At 48.9% G+C, this 22,845-nt stretch overlaps 1 protein-coding gene across 6 annotated transcripts in view; it reads left to right on the top strand.

Annotated features, from left to right (window-relative positions):
• The window catches only part of LOC105027786 (dedicator of cytokinesis protein 6), a 45,875-nt gene extending 24,555 nt beyond the window's left edge, over window positions 1-21,320 (top strand). For 2 of the 6 annotated variants that reach the window (XM_010900045.5, XM_010900044.5), the window contains exons 19-46: window positions 63-294; window positions 535-699; window positions 912-1,087; window positions 3,082-3,183; window positions 3,737-3,823; window positions 4,084-4,179; window positions 4,398-4,538; window positions 4,688-4,801; window positions 7,765-7,935; window positions 9,133-9,272; window positions 10,187-10,356; window positions 10,458-10,606; window positions 10,828-11,010; window positions 11,642-11,768; window positions 11,861-11,942; window positions 12,509-12,740; window positions 12,825-12,977; window positions 13,115-13,374; window positions 13,767-13,959; window positions 14,051-14,194; window positions 14,292-14,438; window positions 14,878-15,003; window positions 15,364-15,453; window positions 15,542-15,778; window positions 15,969-16,112; window positions 17,210-17,316; window positions 17,739-17,924; window positions 21,142-21,320. In XM_010900045.5, coding sequence (XP_010898347.2) covers window positions 63-294; window positions 535-699; window positions 912-1,087; window positions 3,082-3,183; window positions 3,737-3,823; window positions 4,084-4,179; window positions 4,398-4,538; window positions 4,688-4,801; window positions 7,765-7,935; window positions 9,133-9,272; window positions 10,187-10,356; window positions 10,458-10,606; window positions 10,828-11,010; window positions 11,642-11,768; window positions 11,861-11,942; window positions 12,509-12,740; window positions 12,825-12,977; window positions 13,115-13,374; window positions 13,767-13,959; window positions 14,051-14,194; window positions 14,292-14,438; window positions 14,878-15,003; window positions 15,364-15,453; window positions 15,542-15,778; window positions 15,969-16,112; window positions 17,210-17,316; window positions 17,739-17,924; window positions 21,142-21,184 — 4,197 coding nt within the window. In that variant the 3' untranslated portion in view covers window positions 21,185-21,320. The remainder of the gene's footprint in view (window positions 1-62; window positions 295-534; window positions 700-911; window positions 1,088-3,081; window positions 3,184-3,736; window positions 3,824-4,083; window positions 4,180-4,397; window positions 4,539-4,687; window positions 4,802-7,764; window positions 7,936-9,132; window positions 9,273-10,186; window positions 10,357-10,457; window positions 10,607-10,827; window positions 11,011-11,641; window positions 11,769-11,860; window positions 11,943-12,508; window positions 12,741-12,824; window positions 12,978-13,114; window positions 13,375-13,766; window positions 13,960-14,050; window positions 14,195-14,291; window positions 14,439-14,877; window positions 15,004-15,363; window positions 15,454-15,541; window positions 15,779-15,968; window positions 16,113-17,209; window positions 17,317-17,738; window positions 17,925-21,141) is intronic. The other 4 variants (XM_010900050.5, XM_010900049.5, XM_010900048.5 and 1 more) reach the window with 2 other exon arrangements.
• Window positions 21,321-22,845: the final 1,525 nt, after the last annotated feature.

Raw genomic sequence — 22,845 nt, 5'->3', positions numbered from 1 at the left:
CTCCGTCTATTTCGCTCTCTCCTCTTCCCGCTGGTCAAAGTGTCCCTCTGTGTGTCCGCCAGGACCCCCACCTGGATAAGTTCTTCACCCTGTGCTACGTCCTGGAGGAGTACTCGTTCCCCTTCCGCCTGAAGGATGTGATCATCACTGAGGCCAACGTGGAGGGGGAGCTGAAGGCTAGCATGGCTGCCCTGCGCGCGGCCCTGCTGGACACCTGCGTCCGCTTCCTCCACCAGCTGCTCTCCAAACTCATCCGGCTCATTGTTCACCCACCAGTCATCGCAGGACAGATTGGTGAGAGACACAGCACTCTGGCAGGGTGGTGGCCATCTTGGATCTTTTGCCCTAATATGTGTATTCCTAAATTCCTCAACAGAAACTAGCTTGGTGTCTTTTTTTTCTGCCTGATCCAGGCTCATTTAAACAAAAACATTGTAACTTATTTTTTTTCTTGATCAGTGAAACACTGAAGAGTCATGATTTCTGCCATTCTCCACCCCCCCACACCCCCACACCCCCAATCTCCCCCCTCAGTGAACCTGGGTCGCGCAGCTTTCGAGGCCATGTCCCTGCTAGTTAACCAGATCCATAAGAACCTGGAGGGGAACCAGGACCAGCACGGCAGGAACAACCTGCTGGCCTCCTACATCTACTACTGCTTTCACCTGCCCACCACAGAGCCTGCCATGCCCCCTACTGGTGAGGAATGGACACGGCAGCCTGTGTAGAAGTTATCCATATTAGTCTAGAATGAAGCCGTTATGGGCATGATTTCCAGTAGAATGCTAGTGAGGCCAGTTTCCAATGTCCTTTAGAGTCTTACCGTTTCCCAGCTGGATTCTTCCTGGCCCGCTGGGCTTCGGGCTTTCCATAGCACCACATAACAGCGCCCTCCTTATCTCTGTAACCAGGCGGGGCCTCCCCGCCCTATGAGCTGCCCATCCAGTACGCCACGTTGTCCAGGGCGACGGCTCGCCCCAGCAGCCTCCACCTGTCCCGCTCCAAGAGCATCAGTAACTCCAACCCGGACCTGGCCACCTCCCCCACGTCGCCTGACGAGGAGGTGCAGAGGATCATCGGCAGCAAGGTCAGTTCTCCCTCCAGTACGCACGGAAGGGTTTGGAATGGAATTGTGCCGTCGGCGGCTCTGTGGTGTGACCGGCTTTTAGCGCCAGTGTAGATACTGTAGGAGATGTAGATGCTCTTCCAGGCTGAACATGGACACGTTCAGGGTTGATTGGCACTTTGGCTGTTTTAAGTGGAACTGACATCATTTTAAGTACTTTGCAGATCAGAAGCAAACAGGTAATCATATTATATGGAAAATATATCAAATTCCTTTTCATGCTGCTAAATCAGCTTTTTATGAGTTTTATTTTAAATGGGTTCTATTTGACTAGAAATCCCATGGTGTGGAGTAAAGCATTTTTGGCTGAATATATTGATGCAGTTCAGTGACTTAGTCATATAATAAATACATTTCCTGCTTGGATGTCCAATAAGTAGGTATCGGGTTTTAAATCACAGACTTTTACATAATTTGCCGCCTCTATCAATTCGGTGTGCAACGTTATAGATCAGATCTGAACGACAGCGTGTGTAGCCTCTATATTCAGGTTATCCAGAACATATGCTTGTATGTTGGTGCCATTTGGTTTGCCAGCTTGAAGGAAATGTGAATCACTTCACTAGCTACTGAACTTACATTTTATCCGCATTTTACATATAGTATTGTAAATCAATTAATTTGCTTTGATTAATGCGTGTTGCAGTCGGACAGACAACATACATTTATACATATTATGATGTCTGGATAAAAAAAAAACATTGAATGTCTGTTCTTTGTGTAATCTGACTAAACACCAGAGTCCTCCTCTTATAGGGACCTTCCAGCACAGTGTCTTGATATGCGTACCTGTGGTTGCAGAGGTTCCTGTCTATGTGTCAGTGGGTGATTCCTGTCTGTATGTGTCAGTGGGTGATTCCTGTCTATGTGTCAGTGGGTGATTCCTGTCTGTATGTGTCAGTGGGTGATTCCTGTCTGTATGTGTCAGTGGGTGATTCCTGTCTATGTGTGTCAGTGGGTGATTCCTGTCTGTATGTGTCAGTGGGTGATTCCTGTCTATGTGTCAGTGGGTGATTCCTGTTTGTGTGTGTCAGTGGGTGATTCCTGTTTGTGTGTGTCAGTGGGTGATTCCTGTTTGTGTGTGTCAGTGGGTGATTCCTGTCTATGTGTGTCAGTGGGTGATTCCTGTTTGTGTGTGTCAGTGGGTGATTCCTGTCTATATGTGTCAGTGGGTGATTCCTGTCTATATGTGTCAGTGGGTGATTCCTGTTTGTGTGTCAGTGGGTGATTCCTGTCTATATGTGTCAGTGGGTGATTCCTGTTTGTGTGTGTCAGTGGGTGATTCCTGTTTGTGTGTCAGTGGGTGATTCCTGTTTGTGTGTGTCAGTGGGTGATTCCTGTCTGTGTCAGTGGGTGATTCCTGTTTGTGTATGTCAGTGGGTGATTCCTGTCTATGTGTGTCAGTGGGTGATTCCTGTCTATGTGTGTCAGTGGGTGATTCCTGTCTATGTGTGTCAGTGGGTGATTCCTGTCTATGTGTGTCAGTGGGTGATTCCTGTCTGTATTTGTGTCAGTGGGTGATTCCTGTCTGTATTTGTCTCAGTGGGTGATTCCTGTTTGTGTGTGTCAGTGGGGGATTCCTGTCTGTGTGTGTCAGTGGGGGATTCCTGTCTATGTGTGTCAGTGGGTGATTCCTGTCTATATGTGTCAGTGGGTGATTCCTGTCTATATGTGTCAGTGGGTGATTCCTGTCTATATGTGTCAGTGGGTGATTCCTGTCTATGTGTCAGTGGGTCATTCCTGTCTGTGTGTGTCAGTATGTGATTTAAACCCCTGACATCCATTGTGCACTGTCCTCCTGTGTTCTATCCCTGATAATTCACTTCCTCCTGCTATTTCCTCCTCTTCCTACCTCTCTTCTGGTCTTCGTTGCTCCCTTCCTGTTTGCCTCCCCCTCTCCCCCTTGCTGCCTGTATATTGCTGCCTGTCGGCGTGGTGGCTGGTGTGATGTTCAGGGGATAGACCGCTCCCACTCCTGGGTAAACTCTACTTATGCTCCCGGGGGCTCCAGAGCTGTGCTACGCCGGAACCCCAACTCCAACTGTGAGCTCAAGCAGGTGCCTGACTCCCTACTTCCACATCTCCGCCGACCCCCACCATGGGTGAACCCCCCCCCGTCCGTAATTTGGCCAAAACATAACAAACAGTGTGGACCTGTTTCCCGTGAGAGTACACATGATGCTCCATTCTGTACAGCTGAAAATCTCTGTTCTGCCTGTTGCAATTCTAGTACCACATGTTGTAGTTCTTCAGTCTTCACCCCTCCGCGCTCCCCAACACTCCTCCCTCATGCCGGGGCCGCTCAACTGTCTGTCTGTTAATGGCGTCCTCTTCCTCATCTCTTTGGCCTGTCTCACTTGGCCTGTCATTTATGCCTTTCACTCGGATCACATTTCCTCATTAAGTGCATGATGGTCATCTGAACACACCTGTCAATAACATTTGTTCTGTTCAAGCTAGTCGGTTGACTCCAGGACGACCTCTCTCCATCTGTTTTTTATTTTCGTCCCCCCCCCCCCCCCCCCCCCCTTACTAATTTTAATACTCCAACTTTCTCACTCCTCTCCGTCCTCATCACCATGTTTTCATCACTCCGCCGCTCCATCTCAGCCTAGTGACCGTGGCTGCAATCGCATGTCTGCCTTTCTGGACAGCGCCACCTTCTGTTCAGCTCCCACCAGGCAAATTGCCAAGAAGGTACTGTTGTCACACACTGACTGAAGCATCCACGTTCGTCCTCATCCGTCGCATGTTTCATTTCGGTCACGATGTATCACGCTGCCGAGTGTTCAGCTCCCATGTCGCTCTGCTTTTTCAGCCATGGGCTTTTTGTCTCGTCGCCACCATAAAAGGCAGAAGTTGCGTGCCTGTGTTATCTGCGAGATTCAGTTTGGTGTCCTGAAATAACCCTGCTCTGCCTTGTCTCTGCCCCTGTGTGTGTATGACTGCGGGTGTAGTTGCTCCATGAGGAGCTGGCTCTGCAGTGGGTTGTGAGCTCCAGCGCTGTGAGGGAGGCGGCGCTCCAACAGGCCTGGTTCTTCTTCCAGCTCATGGTAAGTACCTGAAGAGAATTACCACAGTGGGGACCTCTATGTGGCTTCCCTCACAACATCTTTCCCATGTGGTCGAGCTCCCGCTGTGGTCGTTAAGGCTATTAGTGGTTCGGTAGATTAAGAAACCCATTTGAAAAGGGAGAACAGTGTTTTCTATAGACGGTGTTAAGTTGACCAAGTACCTTCATTCAATGCTTTTTTTTTTTCCTGGTCCCCAGACCAAGAGTATGGCGCACCACCTGTTCATGTCCTCCCGGATGGAGGTTCCCAGACGACAGCGCTTCCCTGACCGCTTTGTGGATGACATAGCTGCTCTGGTGTGTGCTGTCGGTGCAGATATAGCGGGCCGATACCACAAGGTACAGAGCTTTTCATAACTCAACTGCCCACGGAGTTGTAGTGAAGATGAGTCGTTCCTTATCCGTGGAGTTGTGACCGAGCATCCCGTACTCTGGCAGCCCTGAACTGTCTCTGATCGCCGGCACCCCCCCCTCCCTCTTTCCTTCAGGATGTGGAGCTTGTGGAGAGATTAAACAGCAGTCTGGCCTTCTTCCTGAATGACCTGTTGTCTCTTATCGACCGTGGCTTTGTCTTCAACCTCATCCGCTCCTACTACAAGCAGGTACACCCTCTGTCTCTCTTTCTCACACACACACACACACACACAGTCCTTGTCATCAACTGCAGGCAGACACCCTTTCATACACTGCGTAAGTATCCGGTTCAACTACAAACAGACGTACAAACAGCAGACTGTCGTTGTTGTGTAATTTGAAGTCACATCAATCAATCAAAGTTATTTATAAAGCCCGTTTTACATCAGCAGTTGTCACAAAGTGCTTTTACAAAACACCCAGCCTTAAAACCCAAGGAGCAAACAACCGTATTGTTGAATTTCAGTGGCTAGGAAGAAACCTAGAGAGGATCCAGGCTCAGAGGGGTGACCAATCCTCTTCTGGCTGTGCCGAGTGAACATATTAAGAGTACAAATTGTAATAATAAAAAAATGCATGTGGGCTGAGTTCAGAGTCTATTTAAACTTAGTCCAGGTCAGAAGCATGACCAGATGGACAAGGACAGGGACAACACGGGGAGGGGGGAGGTGTCAGCACAGTGGCAGCTGAAATTGTCAGGTATTGTCTTGATCTGCGACACAACCAGGATGACTTTGGACAGGGACCACAACAAGTCTTTCAAACCTGGTACTCCTCAGGTGTGGGCCAGGATCTCATGTCCTCCTAAGTTTAAAACAGGGCAGGAGACAGGGAACATTTTGAAAATGCATTCCTTAGATCTACAGGAATTTATAGTGGAGAAGGAGAACTGACCCTGCTCCCCCAGCACAATAATATAGCAGCGTAAGACCTTGGGACTGAGACAGGGGGGTCCGGTGACACTGTGGGACCCCCACCAACCACAACCACCCTGAATGAGGGCCGAGTATTGCCAGCAGAGTACAGCCCAATGGCACAAGTAGGCAACAGAGAGACAACAACAAGCCAGTGACTCCGCCCCCGAATAGCATTGGAGGGAGGGCATCCCAGTGGCGATGAGAGCCCACCTGGCAAGACAGCAAGGGTGGACAGTATCAAGCCTTTCTGGTCACCTTCACGCCCCCGGGCCAGGCAACACCTAATCATAAACCGTGCTGTAGAGATGAGTTTTTAATAGACACTAGAAAGTTTGCATCGATTCTGCATTTCTAACCTTAATTGGCAAATCATTCCACAGTAGTGGAGCTCTATGAGAGAAGGCCCTGCCTCCGGCTGTTTGTTTAGACATTTTTGGTACAATTAAAAGGCCTGCATCTTGCAATCTAATTTTACGTGTAGGTATGTATGGCTGGATCATTTCAGCAAAGTAAGTAGGAGCAAGTCCATGTATTGATTTATTAGTTCAGCGCTAACCCTAACAGGCAGCCAGTGTAAAGAGGCTAGTACTGGAGTAATGTGTTACATTTTTTTGTTCTAGTAAGGATTATAGCAGCCGTGTGCAGCACTAATTGAAGTTTATTTATTGATTTGTCAGGGTAACCGGAAAGAAGAGCATTGCAGTAATCTAGTCTAGAAGTAACAAAAGCATGGATTCGTTTTTCTGCATCAGTTTTTGATAGAAAGTTTCAGATTTTTTACAATGTTTCGAATATGAAAATAAGCAACCCTTGAGACATATTTTATATATTCATCAAAGGAGAGGTCAGGGTCAAGGGTAACGCTGAGGTTTCTTACAGTTTTTTGGGATACGACCATGCAGCCATCGAGGTTCACAGTGAGATCTGCTAACAACGCTCTTTGTTTCTTGGGGTCCTAAGACAAGCATTTCAGTTTTTCTTGAGTTTAAAAGCAAGAGGTTCTCCACTTGCTAATATCTGAAACGCATGCTTCCAAAGTAGGTAATTTTGGAGCTTTTCCATGCTTCATTGAAATATATAACTGTGTCATCAGCATAACAGTGAAAGTTGACATTGTGATTCTGGATAACATCGCCCAGAGCCAGCATATATAGTTAGAACAATAATAGGCCCAGAATTAAGCCTTGAGGAACACAAAAACATACCTTTGATTTGTCAGAGGACATGCCATCCACACATACAAACTGATATCTTTCAGATAAATAAGATTTAAACCAGGCTAGAACAGGTTCACGTAGCCCAATATTGGTTTCCAGTCTCTCTAAGAGAAGGGAGTGATCAATAGTGTCAAAAGCAGCACTAATATCAAGAAGCAACAGGACGGATGCGGAACCTTTGTCCGAGGCCATTAGAAGGTCATTTGTTACCTTCACGAGAGCAGTCTCAGTACCATGATGGGATCTGAAACCGGACTGGAGCATTTCATAAATGTTATTTGTCTTCAGGAAGGCATTCAGTTGTTGGGAAACACATTTTTCTAAGATTTTTGAGAGGAACGGAAGGTTCGATATTGGCCTATATTTTAATATGTCTGGATCTCTTTTAGAACTCATTACAAATTGAGTGAATGTGTCCAGCGATACGGTATCAAGACATTGTCCCCATTGACACCCGATCAGGGAGGTTCAGGACATGCTCAAGATAACTGGGATTTATTTTTGTAATAGTGATGATTTCTCGTGACAGGACTACATCTAAGGTGTGATTGTTGCAGTGAGTTGGACCTGAGACATGTTGGATAAAACCATTTATGGCTTCAAAGGCTTTTTGAAGAAGGTCATTGGACTTTTCCATATGAATATTGAAATCAGCAAAAATTTGAATACTATCTGCCATGACTACAAGGTTAGACAAGAATTCTGGAAACTCATTGAGGAACATTGTGTATGGCCCGGGGATCCTGTAAATAGTAGCTATTTAAAATGATTTATCAGCCTGGTTAACTTTCATAGTAAAACTTCAAAAAAAAGAATACATTTCTATTTACTGTCATAAATATTAGCAACACCCCCTCCTTTTCGGGATGCATCAGTCATCAGTGCTGTCATCCAACATGACTGGCAAACACACAACATCATAGGCTATTACTGCAAACAGTCAGTCACAGAAGTTGACACAACACTTTTGAATTGTCTCTCTGTGTGTCTCCATGTTTGTGTGTGTGTCTGTGTCAGATCGCCAACAAGCTCCACACAGCCCAGAATCCGAGCTCCCTGACAGCTTTGAGGATGGACTTCACCAGGATTGTGTGTAGCCATGAGCACTACGTCACCCTCAACCTGCCCTGCTCCACCCTCAGCCCTCCGGCCTCCCCCTCCCCCTCTACATCCTCCACCACCTCCCAGGTATCTCTCCGACCATCCATTACCTCCCATGTAACTCCCTGACCATCCATTACCTCCCATGTAACTCCCTGACCATCCATTACCTCCCAGGTATCTCTCCGACCATCCATTACCTCCCTGGTAGCTCCCTGACCATCCATTACCTCCCAGGTAGCTCCCTGACCATCCATTACCTCCCAAGTACCTCCTAGACCATCCATTACCTCCCATGTAACTCCCTGACCATCCATTACCTCCCAGGTAGCTCCCTGACCATCCATTACCTCCCAGGTAGCTCCCTGACCATCCATTACCTCCCAAGTACCTCCTAGACCATCCATTACCTCCCATGTAACTCCCTGACCATCCATTACCTCCCAGGTAGCTCCCTGACCATCCATTACCTCCCAAGTACCTCCTAGACCATCCATTACCTCCCAAGTACCTCCTAGACCATCCATTACCTCCCAAGTACCTCCTAGACCATCCATTACCTCTCAGGTAACTCCCCGACCATCCATTACCTCCCAGGTAACTCCCCGACCATCCATTACCTCCCTGGTAACTCCCCGACCATCCATTACCTCCCTGGTAGCTCCCCGACCATCCATTACCTCCCTGGTAACTCCCCGACCATCCATTACCTCCCTGGTAGCTCCCCGACCATCCATTACCTCCCTGGTAACTCCCTGACCATCCATTACCTCCCAGGTAGCTCCCTGACCATCCATTACCTCCCAAGTACCTCCTAGACCATCCATTACCTCCCAAGTACCTCCTAGACCATCCATTACCTCCCAAGTACCTCCTAGACCATCCATTACCTCTCAGGTAACTCCCCGACCATCCATTACCTCCCAGGTAACTCCCTGACCATCCATTACCTCCCTGGTAGCTCCCTGACCATCCATTACCTCCCAGGTAGCTCCCCGACCATCCATTACCTCCCTGGTAGCTCCCCGACCATCCATTACCTCCCTGGTAACTCCCCGACCATCCATTACCTCCCTGGTAGCTCCCCGACCATCCATTACCTCCCTGGTAGCTCCCCGACCATCCATTACCTCCCTGGTAGCTCCCCGACCTTTCATTACTATACAGCACTGTTAACAGGTTTGGAGGTGGCCGATACTTGATACCGTTTGTGATCAAAAGACAACTTTCAACACTTAAAGAGTGCCACTCCTGCCCCCCACACCTCCCCTCCTCCTTCTCCAGGGTTCAGCGTTCTCCAGTATGCACCAGGACCAGGGCGTGGCCAGTATGTTTGAGCTCTCTGTTCCCTTCAGACAGCAACACTTCCTGTCTGGTCTGCTTCTCACTGAGTTGTCACTCATCCTGGAGCCTGATGGGGAGGGGTGAGGCACTAGTGAACACACACCAAATGCTCATATGCCCCCCCCACACACACACCAAATGCTCATATGCCCCCCCCACACACACACCACATGCTCATATGCCCCCCCACACACACACCACATGCTCATATGCCCCCCCCACACACACACCACATGCTCATATGCCCCCCCACACACACACCACGTGCTCATATGCCCCCCACCCACACACACCACGTGCTCATATGACCCCCCACCCACACACACACACCACGTGCTCATAAGCCCCCACACACACACACCACATGCTCATATGCCCCCCCCCACACACACACCACATGCTCATATGCCCCCCCACACACACACACCACGTGCTCATATGCCCCCCACCCACACACACACCACGTGCTCATATGACCCCCCACCCACACACACACACCAAGTGCTCATAAGCCCCCCCACACACACACCATGTGCTCATAAGCCCCCACACACACACACCACGTGCTCATATGCCCCCCACCCACACACACACACCACGTGCTCATATGCCCCCCACCCACACACACACACCACGTGCTCATAAGCCCCCACCCACACACACCACGTGCTCATATGACCCCCCACACACACACACACCACAAACTCACCTGCCAGATCACAGACAGCTGTGAAGCCATTTCTCCAAATACTTTTGGTACCCTGAAATCAGGGAGGTTCTCTGTACAAAATGTGCTGTTATGGTAATGATATAGATTAAAATATAGATGAAAATGACCTTCAAATTAAAGTTGACAGTCTCCACTTTATCCCCACTGAACCAAACTGACAAACCTTGGGTCACTGTCCAAATCCTTCTGGACTGCACTGTGTTTACACACACACACACACACACACACACACACTGCCCTCTGCTGAGCGCGTCTCTCCCCCAGGGTGTTCTTCCTGCATAAGAAGGCCATCAGCGCGGTGCACTCTCTGATGTGCAGTCACGACGCGGACCCCCGCTACACAGACCCCCAGGTGCGCGCCCACGTGGCCCAGCTCTACCTGCCCCTCATCCCCATCATCATGGACACCCTGCCCCAGCTCCATGACTTCACAGGTGACCCTGCTCTTCCTGGCTTTCGCGCCTGGCGCTCCCGTGTCACAGTGGGCGGGTTCCCGTTTCGAAGCACTGGTGTCTGATGTTCCCGTGTTTTTCAGACACCTCACCCTCCCGGGGGCGCCACGCCGCCTCTGTGCCTGACGACGGGGACCCAGACAATGGGACCATCAATCAGTCTGTTGCCATGGCGATCGCTGGCTCCCCGCTGCCTCACGCTAAATCCCCCAACTTCACCATGCCGACGGCGGTGAGTAGTCACACACGACCCCCCTCTGAGCTTCATTACACGCCGGCTGGATGTCAAAGGTCACCCCTCCACCCTCACTCCCTCAGACTTCATATCTTTGGCATTTGTAGTAATTCCTGTAACTCCATCCACTGTTACTGAGTTTTTGGTCCACTTCCACAGTAAGCTACAGGGGCAGCAACATGCCATTTCCTCCATGTTTGTGTTGTTCTCTGCTCCAGGCCGGTCGTCAGTGCAGCTCTCTGTCTGCTGAGTGCAGTAGGACCCTGCTGGTGTGTTTCCTCTGGGTGCTGAAGAACGCAGATGCTGATCTGCTGGAGAGCTGGGTGTCGGACCTCTCCGTGCTGCAGATCAACAGACTGCTAGACCTGCTACAACTTTCCGTGTCCTGCTTTGAGTACAAGGTGGGGTACCCTCTGTTTTTCAGCACGGAACCCCCTCACAGAACTTCTTCTCGTTGATGAATTTGTCCAATTACTGGTTTTACTTATTTGTTTTCCACGTTTACTCCATGACTGCCTTGCAGAAGAAATGGCAGCCTTCACAGGACCACAAGTGTGATTTTGTCATAGAAATAGCCAGAGAACCTCTAGTCTGAGTTTCAAGTGGATGCCCTTTTTAGATGAGAGCTTGGATCAGAGGCCAGAAATCTGCGTGTGCGCAATTCATTCGATTATTTCAAATCAAATTTTGCCACGTTTTGTAAATAATGTGTCAACAGTAATTTATGGGCCTTTTTCCAAAAATGTACTTGTACTTGTTTTAAGGTTTCTAGGGAATGTGGGCCTGCATTGAACACCACATAAAAGCTATTGTGACTGCATAACAGGAAAATGAAAAGCTATTTATATATACTCACTGTAAATGTGCAACGGAAATTGCTCAGAATTATCATCAGCTTCTCCTCAGGCATTTGCTCAGTGGCAAAACCCGTGAGAGGGAACATTGGTTGTGTCCCCGCCCTTTTTATTGTTGTGGCCCCACCCTCTTATTGTTGCGTTGGGTGTGACTCTAACTTGTGATTGGTGTTGCTAGGGGAAGAAGGCTCTGGAGCGTATCAACAGCCTGACATTTAAGAAGTCTCAGGACATGAAAGCCCGTCTGGAGGAGGCTATACTGGGGACTATTGGAGCCCGCCAGGAGATGGTCCGTCGCTGCCGAGGTACGAGCACCAAATGGACCCTGAGAGGATCGGATGTCGTACGTGCCGTTTGTGTTTGTCTTAACCGGCGTCTGTCTGTTTGGTTTGTCCAGAGCGAAGTCCATACGGCAATGAGAATGTCAGGTGGAGGAAGAACGTCACCCACTGGAAACAGAACACTGACAGAGTGGACAAGTAGGTCCCTACGTAGGGGCTCTGATGCCAAGCGACGCCACTCAGGGTTCCTTACTAGCATGTATTTGATGGTTGTAATGTATTAAAGTCATTTGTCAATATAAAAAAAAAAAGAAAAAAAAGATTATTCAGAATTGCATTGTTTTGTTTATAATGTGCTCATAAAATACAAAATTTTTAATACAGTCTGCTGTATGACAGCCTAGTACAAATGAACTGATATTCCCGGAAAGTTATGACTGACAGAGGTAGACACTGCTGCTGACATACAGAGATAGACACTTTCACATGGTTTATTTTTGGTCAACTGCATGTTTTGAATGAACCTGTTTAAATAAATCGCAAGAACAAAAATCCCAAGCAAACCTAACGTGGGCAAGCTAAATTTTATCAGCGACCCACCAGTGACCAAATCAAAAACCTACGTGGCACTGCCAAGGCAAAATGGGACTCTTCGGGTTGCTGTGTGGAGGCCTTCCAGTTACTACTGAACACATTCGTAGGTTTCTGTGTGTTTGTTTGTGTGTGCTGGAGTGACAGTGACCCCTGGTCTCCCCCCCCCCCAGAACCAAGGCCGAGGTGGAGCAGGAGTCGGTGGTGGACGGGAACCTGGCCACCGAAGCCTCCCTGGTGGTACTGGACACACTGGAGATCGTGGTGAAGACTGTGCTGGTGTCAGAGCTGAAGGAGAGCGTCCTGGGTGGGGTGCTGAGGGTTCTCCTCCACAGCATGGCTGGGAGCCAGAGCGCCCTCTTCCTGCAGCACTGCTTCACTACACAGAGGGCCCTGGTCTTCAAGGTATGCGCGCGCGCTCTGTGTGTGTTGCTGACGTGTCCCTGTGCCTTTTGGGTGTCTATGTAAACCCACGTGTGTCTCGCGTAGTTTCCGGAAATGCTGTTCGAGGAGGACACGGAGCTGTGCGCCGACCTGTGCCTGCGTCTCCTGCGTCACTGCAGCAGCAGCGTGGGTTCGGTCCGGAGTCAGGCCTCGGCGTCCCTCTACCTGCTCATGAGGCAGAACTTTGAGATCGGCAACGTAAGTCCACAGTACCTTCTATGCCAGCTTACGTGAAATGTTAAACGACCAGCGTTTAATTAGCCATTCTTTATTTATGACACGGACGTGGTCAAAGCGTTTCGCTGTGGATTTCACGTGTCCTCTCCCTGGTGCAGAACTTCGCGCGGGTGAAGATGCAGGTCACCATGTCCCTGTCCTCGCTGGTGGGGACGTCTCAGAACTTCAACGAGGAGCACCTGCGACGTTCCCTGAAGACCATCCTGACCTACGCAGAGGAGGATCTGGAGCTGCGCGACTCGCCCTTCCCGGAGCAGGTCCAGGATCTGGTGTTCAACCTGCACATGATTCTGACCGACACGGTCAAGATGAAGGAGCACCAGCAGGACCCTGAGATGCTTATAGACCTCATGTACAGGTATTCCCCTCACACACTCCGCACACGCATTTCATACAACGTGTGTTTGTCCTTCCAGTGTTTTATACAATAAAAAGGAAGAGTGAAATACTATCACTTTAGGTCACTGGTTACTCACAAAATGTGCTTTTACCGGGTAATTTAGGTCTTAATGAGGAACTTCACAAAATTGGTGAACACAAGTAGTTTGTCCTTCTACATCTGTGTTCATATGCAATGGCTTTCCCTCAAACACAGTGTGCTTACAAATACATGTTACAATAGATGTGAGAAAGGTAATCATTCCTGTGCCTCTACTTTCTCTGCCTGTTCCCTGGCTACCTACTTTCTCTCGCTCTATCTTTCCCTCTCTCTCTATTCCTGTCTCTCCATGTCCATCACTCTCCCTTCAGGATTGCTAAGGGCTACCAGAACTCCCCGGACCTGCGTTTAACGTGGCTGCAGAACATGGCGGGGAAGCACTCTGAGAGGGGGAACCACGCGGAGGCAGCCCACTGCCTGGTGCACAGCGCCGCCCTGGTGGCAGAGTACCTCAACATGCTGGAGGACTGCCGATACCTGCCCATCGGCTGCGTCACCTTTCAGGTCAGTTGAGTGTACCCGTGGCCCTTTTGGCGTACCCAAGTGGTATCTGCCCAGTCTTTTAGTAATTGCCTGTCTTTCGTACGCACTGTAGCACATCTCATCCAACGTGCTGGAGGAGTCGGCAGTGTCCGATGACATCCTGTCCCCAGAGGAAGAGGGTATCTGTGCGGGGAAGTATTTCAGCGAGTTGGGCCTGGTGGGGCTCCTGGAGCAAGCAGCATCCTCCTTCCACATGGTATGAAGGAGATTCTCACCTAATGTGTTGCTTAAACATTGAAAATCCCTCTTTCGAATATATTATAAACCGTCTCCGTTCTGTCCCTCTTCTGTAGGCTTCCATGTATGAGGCCATCAATGAGGTCTATAAGATCCTGCTCCCCATCCACGAGGCCAACAGAGACTTCAAGAAGCTGGCCACTGTCCATGGAAAGCTGCAGGATGCCTTCAACAAAGTCTACAACCAGAGTTCAGGGTGGGAGGTAAGACACAGACATCAATGCAAAACGTATTGTTACTGCCTTTTTTCATTCAAACAATAATGTTTTCCTTCTCTTTCCCGTGGTGTTCCTGCCTTTCCTGTCCTTTGTGGATGGTGTTTCCTAACTGGTGAGTGAAATGTTAAAATACCCCGCCCAACTCATTCAGTCCTCTGTATTTCATTGCATTCACACACTCTCTTGCACGCTTAACCAGTACATAGCTGTGGAAAAACAGTTGCACAAGAGTGTCTGACTTTCAGCTCCCCTGGGTTTCATTTGTTGGTTGCTGTGGTCACACATGGTTTCTGTTGTGAATGTCAATTTAGGACAGTTTATACTAAGTGATCATAAAAGTAATGTGTTCTGTTTTGCTGTACCACCCCCTCTTTGCTACCCCCTCCCACTTCCTGTCCTCCTTCCCCCGTTCTATAGTGTGTAGAGGATGTTTGGGACCTACTTTCGGGTGGGCTTCTACGGCTCTCGCTTTGGAGACCTGGATGAGCAGGAGTTTGTGTACAAAGAGCCTTCTATCACCAAACTGGCTGAGATCTCACACAGACTAGAGGTACCAGATGATGACGACCATGTACATGTCAGGATTTTCAGAAATGATCACCTTTCAATGGTTCAAATTAGTTTAGTAGAGGAATTAACATTAAATTCTCTGGCCAAACACTCAGGTGGACAAAGCTGCAGATTTTACAGTTAGTGGCCCTTTAATGTCCCCTGAACTAGTTGCACTTTTCTTGTAGTCATGCTGTTTAATAAGCTTCTTAATATGCCACAGCGTCAGGTGGAGTGATCTTGTCAAGGACAAATACGCTGTGTGCGTGTTGTATTTCTGGTTTTGTGTAGTGTTGTAATGCCGTATGAATTCACTGTACGACTGCTTGGTCTGAAGTTTTCCCCCTCCCTGTCTTGTCAGGAGTTCTATGCTGAGCGTTTCGGGGATGACGTGGTGGAGATTATCAAGGACTCCAACCATGTGGACAAGAACAAGCTGGACCCCAATAAGGTGCAACACATGCCAGGGATGACCCGTAGTACTGATCTATGTGTTGTATGTCTACGTCCAGTCCTTACGCTGTGTTTCTGTCTGTCAGGCGTACCTCCAGATCACCTACGTGGAGCCCTTCTTCGACACGTACGAGCTGAAGGAGAGGATCACCTACTTCGACAAGAACTACAACCTGCGCGCCTTCATGTACTGCACCCCCTTCACCCTGGACGGACGCGCCCACGGAGATCTGCATGAGCAGTACAAACGCAAGTCCATCCTCACCACGTCCCACGCCTTCCCTTACATAAAGACACGCATCAACGTCATCAGCAAAGAGGAGGTGGGTTGGTGGGTTACACTGGCGCGCATCAGGAGTGAGCGCGTTGGTGCCACAGCGGGCCCCGGTCTGCTGTGATCGGTCAACGATGGCCAGGGTGTTCTTCCTGGTTTCTCAAAGGGACTTAACGTTGGACCGTGATCTGTCCTCGTCCACCACCGATTCATTGATGCCTGGGTTTTTTGTGTGACAGATCATCCTGGTACCCATGGAGGTGGCTATAGAGGACATGCAGAAGAAGACCCAGGAGCTGGCCTTCGCCACCCACCAGGAGCCTGCTGACGCCAAGATGCTGCAGATGGTCCTGCAGGGGTCAGTGGGCACCACCGTCAACCAGGTGTGTCCTTCTAGTGCATCACTGACAACCAGAATTCCTGGGGCAAAACGTGTTGGCCCCACATGCACGTGCACATTCTAAATTCTAAATTTTTATTTTTTATTTTATTTATCTTTCTTTGTCCTCAAACGTACTGTACTTCTTTTGTTTGCATTTGAACGTCTGAATAATTTACAAAGTCTTCAGTTATTCCACAAAGAAATCCTAAAATAGAAGACAAAATATTAATGGCATAAAACAATTAGATTTCAAGCAGGTGATTCTCCTTAAAAGAACTGACAGGAGAATTCCTTATTTTGCCAGTTTGAACACTTTACCCTGTTCTCTGTCAATGGTATCAAGAGGTTTAAGGCCCATGCTAACGTAGTTTACCTCCCGCAAGGGAAAACCTGATAGATTTCAGCAAATAATTGTTTGAATAGTGGAGACAGCACCACTTTCAACTGGCACATAGATTCAAGCTTACTTTCAGACACAAGGACACAATGAAGGTGTGTTATATTGTAGGAGACCCAGGAGGACCCCACTGTTGAGTCATAAGAAAGCTTGTCTGCAGTTTTCCAAAACACACATAAACATGTGACAATCTCCTGTGGACAGATTAGACCAAATTAGAGCTTTTTGTTAGTATACCATTTCTATGCTTACAGAATAAAAAATTGGCATCTTGAAATCAGGGAAAATACCAGAAGCTGCGTCTAGATTGTCAACCATTTTATCAGTGCCATTTATGTTTATTTTCTTGCTAAAAGGGATGTATTAGGTTGGGAATAAAAACCAATGGTTCTATAATATTGTTAATGAAATAATCTGGAGAACCAATAATAATTTTTAGAGACAATGCAAGTTATTTGGCAAAAGTACAGGGATTGTTAAACAAAGAACAATATGCAGAAGTTAAGACCTTTTGTCTTGTCCGCACAACTAGACACACAATCTTTGGCTTTGGTGTTGCATTTTTGGTTCAGGCTAGTTTGTTTTGGAATAATTCTTATCTACTGATCCCCCTCCAGGGATGGGAATGAAAACGTACGTGTGTGTGGTTTATGCTTTTGTGTTTGAGAGGGAGTTAATGTGTCTGGCTTTCTCCCATACAGGGGCCTCTGGAGGTGGCTCAGGTGTTCCTGTCAGAGATTCCTGATGACCCCAAGCTGTATCGTCACCATAACAAACTACGCCTCTGCTTTAAAGACTTTACCAAGAGGTGATGACATGTTGCAATGTCTTTATAAACACACACACACACACACGCAGTTCAGTAATCCAGTGAACACTCTCATCAAGCCACCTTGGAGGTCTGGAAATGTTTGTATATCCAAATGGGTTGGAATGGAGGGGTGTCTATTTGATGTTACTTGTAGAGAACACACACACACACACCCCTGCTCAAGGTGTGTTAAGTATTGTGCTCTCTTATTGTTTCTATGTCATTCACACTTTGAATGGTGCTACATATTGCAACCCCTTAGCATCATAGGTCAAGGTATATTCTCTAGAACTGTGCATACTATAAGTGCAGTTAAGGTAGCATTTCTGAGGTTATGGTTAGAATTGGGGATAGGTCTTAAGGAAAATGGTGAAGTGTGTGTGTGTGTGTGTGTGTGTGTGTGTGTGTGTGTCCTGTAGGTGCGAGGATGCTCTGAGAAAGAACAAGACTCTGATTGGTCAAGACCAGAAAGAGTACCACAGGGAAATGGAGAGGAACTACAATAAGCTCAAAGAGTCACTGGGACCCCTCATCAACCGCAAGATCCCCCAACTTTACCGAACCCTGCCGGCTACAGGGCCTCAGCCGGCAACACTAACGCACAGGTAACACCTCAGTGGAGTCACAGTCATAATACACACACTTACCGCGCACACAGTATTCCCATGTACATCAGTTGGTAGAGGATGTTGCTTGCAATGCCAGTTGTTGGTGGCCTGTATGAAAATGTATGCCCTGTAATTACTGTGATTCCTTCTGGATTAGAGTTCTGCGACAGACAATCAGGAAGGCAGACAGGCTGGCAGACAGACAATCAGGAAGGCAGACAGGCTGGCTGGCAGACAGAGAGGCTGGCAGGCAGACTAGCTGGCTGGCAGGCTGGCAGAGAGGCTGGCAGGCAGACTAGCTGGCAGACTAGCTGGCAGACAGGCTGGCAGACAGGCTGGCAGACAGGCTGGCAGACAGGCTGGCAGGCAGACTAGCTGGCTGGCAGACTAGCTGGCTGGCAGACTAGCTGGCTGGCAGGCAGACAGGCAGGCAGGCAGGCTGGCAGGCAGACAGGCAGGCAGACAGACAGACAGACAGACAGACAGACAGACAGACAGACAGGCAGACAGACAGGCTGGCAGGCAGACAGGCTGGCAGGCAGACAGGCTGGCAGGCAGGCAGACAGGCAGACAGACAGACAGGCTGGCTGGCTGGCAGGGTGGCTGGCAGACTGGTTGGCTGGCAGACTGGCTGGCAGACTGGCTGGCAGACAGGATGGCAGGCAGACTAGCTGGCAGACAGGCTGGCAGGCAGACAGGCTGGCAGGCAGACAGGCTGGCTGGCAGACTAGCTGGCTGGCAGACAGGCTGGCTGGCAGACAGGCTGGCAGGCAGACAGGCTGGCAGGCAGACAGGCTGGCAGGCAGGCAGACAGACAGGCTGGCTGGCTGGCAGGGTGGCTGGCAGACTGGTTGGCTGGCAGACTGGCTGGCAGACTGGCTGGCAGGCAGACTGGCTGGCAGACAGGGTGGCTGGCAGACTAGCTGGCTGGCAGGCTGGCAGACAGGCTGGCAGGCAGACAGGCTGGCAGGCAGACAGGCTGGCAGGCAGACAGGCTGGCAGGCAGGCTGGCAGACAGGCTGGCAGGCAGACTGGCAGGCAGACTGGCTGGCAGACTGGCTGGCAGACAGACTGGCTGGCAGGCTGGCAGACAGACTGGCTGGCAGGCTGGCTGGCAGACTGGCTGGCTGGCTGGCAGACTGGCTGGCTGGCTGGCAGACTGGCTGGCAGACTGGCTGGCCGGCAGACAGACTGGCAGGCCGGCAGACAGACAGGCCGGCAGACAGACAGGCCGGCAGACAGACACGCCGGCAGACCGACCAGACAGGCCGGCAGACCGACCAGACAGGCCGGCAGACCAGACAGACCGACAGACCGACAGACCGACAGACCAGACAGACCAGACAGACCAGGCAGACCGGCAGCCAGACAGACCAGGCAGACCGGCAGACAGACAGACCAGGCAGACCGGCAGACAGACAGACCAGGCAGACCAGGCAGACCGGCAGACAGACCAGGCAGACCGGCAGACAGACCAGACAGGCCGGCAGACCGACAGACAGGCCGGCAGACCGACAGACAGGCCGGCAGACAGACAGACAGACTGACCGACAGGCCGACAGACAGACATGCTGGCAGACAGACAGACACACAAAGACACAAGACAGTGCAAGCACATGCATACATTATGAGCTCATTCTGTTCTACAGAGCACAGCCTAGTAACTTGATACTGTACTCGTACACACACAGATGAGCTAATCCTTCTTAACACACCACTGCCAACCTCAGATTTTACAAACACCAGTAACTTGACACTTTACATGCGCATAGTCACACAAAAATGCATCAAACCCCATTGAGCACCACCAGCAGGGCCACTCATTATGAAGATATAAACACAGTGCAGCTGCACACATTTCTGCAGATTTATTTTGGAAAGTGTCTGCACTAGAGTTGCAAGATATTGTAAATAACTGACATTGCGATGTTTTGTTTTTCTGCAATATATATTGCGATATGAAAAAATACAGGATGTCTTCAGAAAGAGTTTTGGCTATCGACCTGACAGTGTGTATCCTTCATTCTTCCCCAGCCCCATCCTCTACAATAAAAATATATGAAACTCGTGAACATTTTTATATTTCAGAACTGGTTGCTAGGTAATAATATGTAACAGTAATAGTATAGCAATAGCAACAGTAGTAAAATATAATGCCCAATTGGGTGTAACTTACCAACTGCAAGATGCAGTCTGTGGCCAAAGTGAATGGTGAGACTTATGTAGGACTCCGTTGTCCGGCTGGACCACAAGTCTGTTGTTCCTGTATAATATTCCACTTGTCAGCTCTGTTTCAACTTGAAAAATAGTTGCGTGACGGCATTACATACCGCTAGTCAAGCAAACAGATCATGTTTTTAAAACCCTCTTTGGTAACAGTGTTAATTGGTACCATGTCTTTGGCGACGTTAAATGTTATTGAATCTGTGATTTCTCTCTGCCGTTTGGAACCTCTCGTATGGTGTAATGCTGGCAAATGCATCCAAAAGAGATTTTTGCTTTGGACGCCATTGAGATGCTTTGCACTCGTCATACGAAGATTTGTGGTGCCGCCTTAAATGATCGAACAAATTGGTCGTGTTGTGGCAACAATTGCAAGGCACTCTCGACGAAGTACCTGTTTTTTGGTCAACATCATCCTGTCTGTAGATGAAATATTTCCATGTAATTGACGATGCATTTCTTTTTGCAACCAAATTCTCCATTTCGGTCTTTTTTGCCTGTTCCTCGCTCATCATTTCGTCACTCGCAAGCAGAGCCTGCATGTCAACCACGAGCAGCAACGAACCGTGTTTAAAATAATAATTATTATTATTATTAGAATTAACAGATAGATAGATATAATGCTGGTTTTCCATTTTAAACAAAAATATATTGTAGACTGATATATGTTTGCCTTACTAAATCGCACATTCTGCAATGTGACTATTGCAGATGCGTACATCGCAATGTCGATGCTGAAACGAAACATCGTGCAGCCCTAGTCAGCACATTGTATGTTTTGACTGGGTCTTTGTGGAGCCAGCTGCATCACTTATGTTAGTGGTGGATGGCTTGTAATCACAGCCAGATACGGTCCAGGAACATCTGCCAAAAGGCCAATTGACACTGTCACTGTACCAGTACTGTAACAGTTCTAGGAGCCACACATCGCAAAGGCACTGTCCAGATATCAACATGTAACTCCTCTTTCATCTTTTTTATGTCTTTACAGAAATTCATTTAGTAGGTCAAGTCTCCGCAGGGTGGACTGTTGAAACGGCGCCGACCTCCTCTGTGGAGAAAAACAACGTTTCTCAAGACTTCCTCCTGATTTCCGCTGGTCTGTCTGTGCCCTCCACCTTACCCCCTCCTACCCCCTCCATCCTACCCCCTCCACCTTACCCCCTCCACCCTACCCCCTCCGCCCTACCCCCTCCACCCTACCCCCTCCACCCTACCCCCTCCACCCTACCCCCTCCGCCCTACCCCCTCCGCCCTACCCCCTCCGCCCTACCCCCTCCGCCCTACCCCCTCCGCCCTACCCCCTCCGCCCTCCCCCCTCCGCCCTACCCCCTCCACACACCAACTGTCTGTCCTAAACACACACGGCACCATCCTCCGCCAACTCCCAACCTTGTTATTCCACCCCCCTGGGTCACCCATACGTTCTGTCTCTCCCTGCAGTCTGTCGTTTCGGTCTTTCTCTTCTACTCTAGCTTCCCCTGCCCTCCCTGTCTCAATCCTATAGGAAAAGCTCTGACTGTTTATACTGGAGGTTTATCTGTACTGTAAACATAGTCATTTGGACCACGGCTCTGTCTCATTGGCATGATCGGAGAACGCCTTTCAGGAGGAGTCTGTTTGCTTTGAGGAGGACCCAGAATGATCCCTGTCCATCTCTTCGTCTCCTCTCAGTTTATTTTTAGCTCTTCCAGAACTGGAGAATCCAAACAACTCCCAGGCACTTCCGTAATTGTGTTTGCTTGGGCCACGTTTGACCGTGTGTTTTGGGGAATTGTGTGTTTCAGTGTATGGCTTGTCCTGTCAGCACAGGATCTAGGCTCCTTTCCATTAGCTTGTGTGTGTAATATGTGCTGTGGAAGGGCCTGGTGGTTAGCCTGTGTGGTTTAGCAGGCCTGTTTACTGGGTTCTGTGGCCTCTGAATTTATGTGACTTTTTTGGGACCAGTTGCTGTCAGTAGGTCCCACAGAGCCATTTTTGATCCAACTGTCCTCATACCAAATAACTGACATTCTTTCACTACTGACTTCATTGAACCCGTATCAGGGCATTGATTCATTGTAATGATGTATGACATTTCCTTGCTCTGGATTAGAATGACATGGACACATTTAAGTTGGTGGTTTTGGAAAAGGGGGGAGTATTTATGTGGTATCTGGTGATAACTGAAATCTTGTTTTTCTGCACTGTCCAAAACCAGTCGAATCACTGACGTTCACAAGGTAACCACTTCCCGCCAATGACATTTCCTGTCTCGTTCCCTTTTGATCTCTCTTTCTCTCAGTTTTCTCAGCCCCCCCCCTTTCTCACTCACCCTCTCACACACACACCAATGTAGAATAGGGAGTAGGATAGTCATGTTCATTGTTATCAACTTCTTGTCCTAAAATGTTTACCTGCTGCCTGGTTGAAATGTGATACGCTGAAACAGAAACACTCCACATGATGTAGGACCCCCCCCCCCGCCCCCCCCTCAACACTGTGGCTGTGGGAAATGTATTGTATAATATGTCAATGCAGCTCTTTCTCTATGGACTCTATTGGAACTACTACTGTTTGATGGCCTTTTTAGTATTGCACTAAACAGTGTTCACACTGCTGCACCTATGTACCACGGTCTAGATTTACTGTATTTCCTCTGCTTACTGTACTTTCTAAAGGCTTGTCCAAAAACTGCATTTGTATCAATCTGGAA

Source organism: Esox lucius, chromosome 11, assembly GCF_011004845.1.
Source record: "Esox lucius isolate fEsoLuc1 chromosome 11, fEsoLuc1.pri, whole genome shotgun sequence".
NCBI lineage: Eukaryota > Metazoa > Chordata > Actinopteri > Esociformes > Esocidae > Esox > Esox lucius.
The sequence above is the reverse complement of the archived record's forward strand: the minus strand, read 5'-3'. Positions and strand labels throughout refer to the sequence as shown.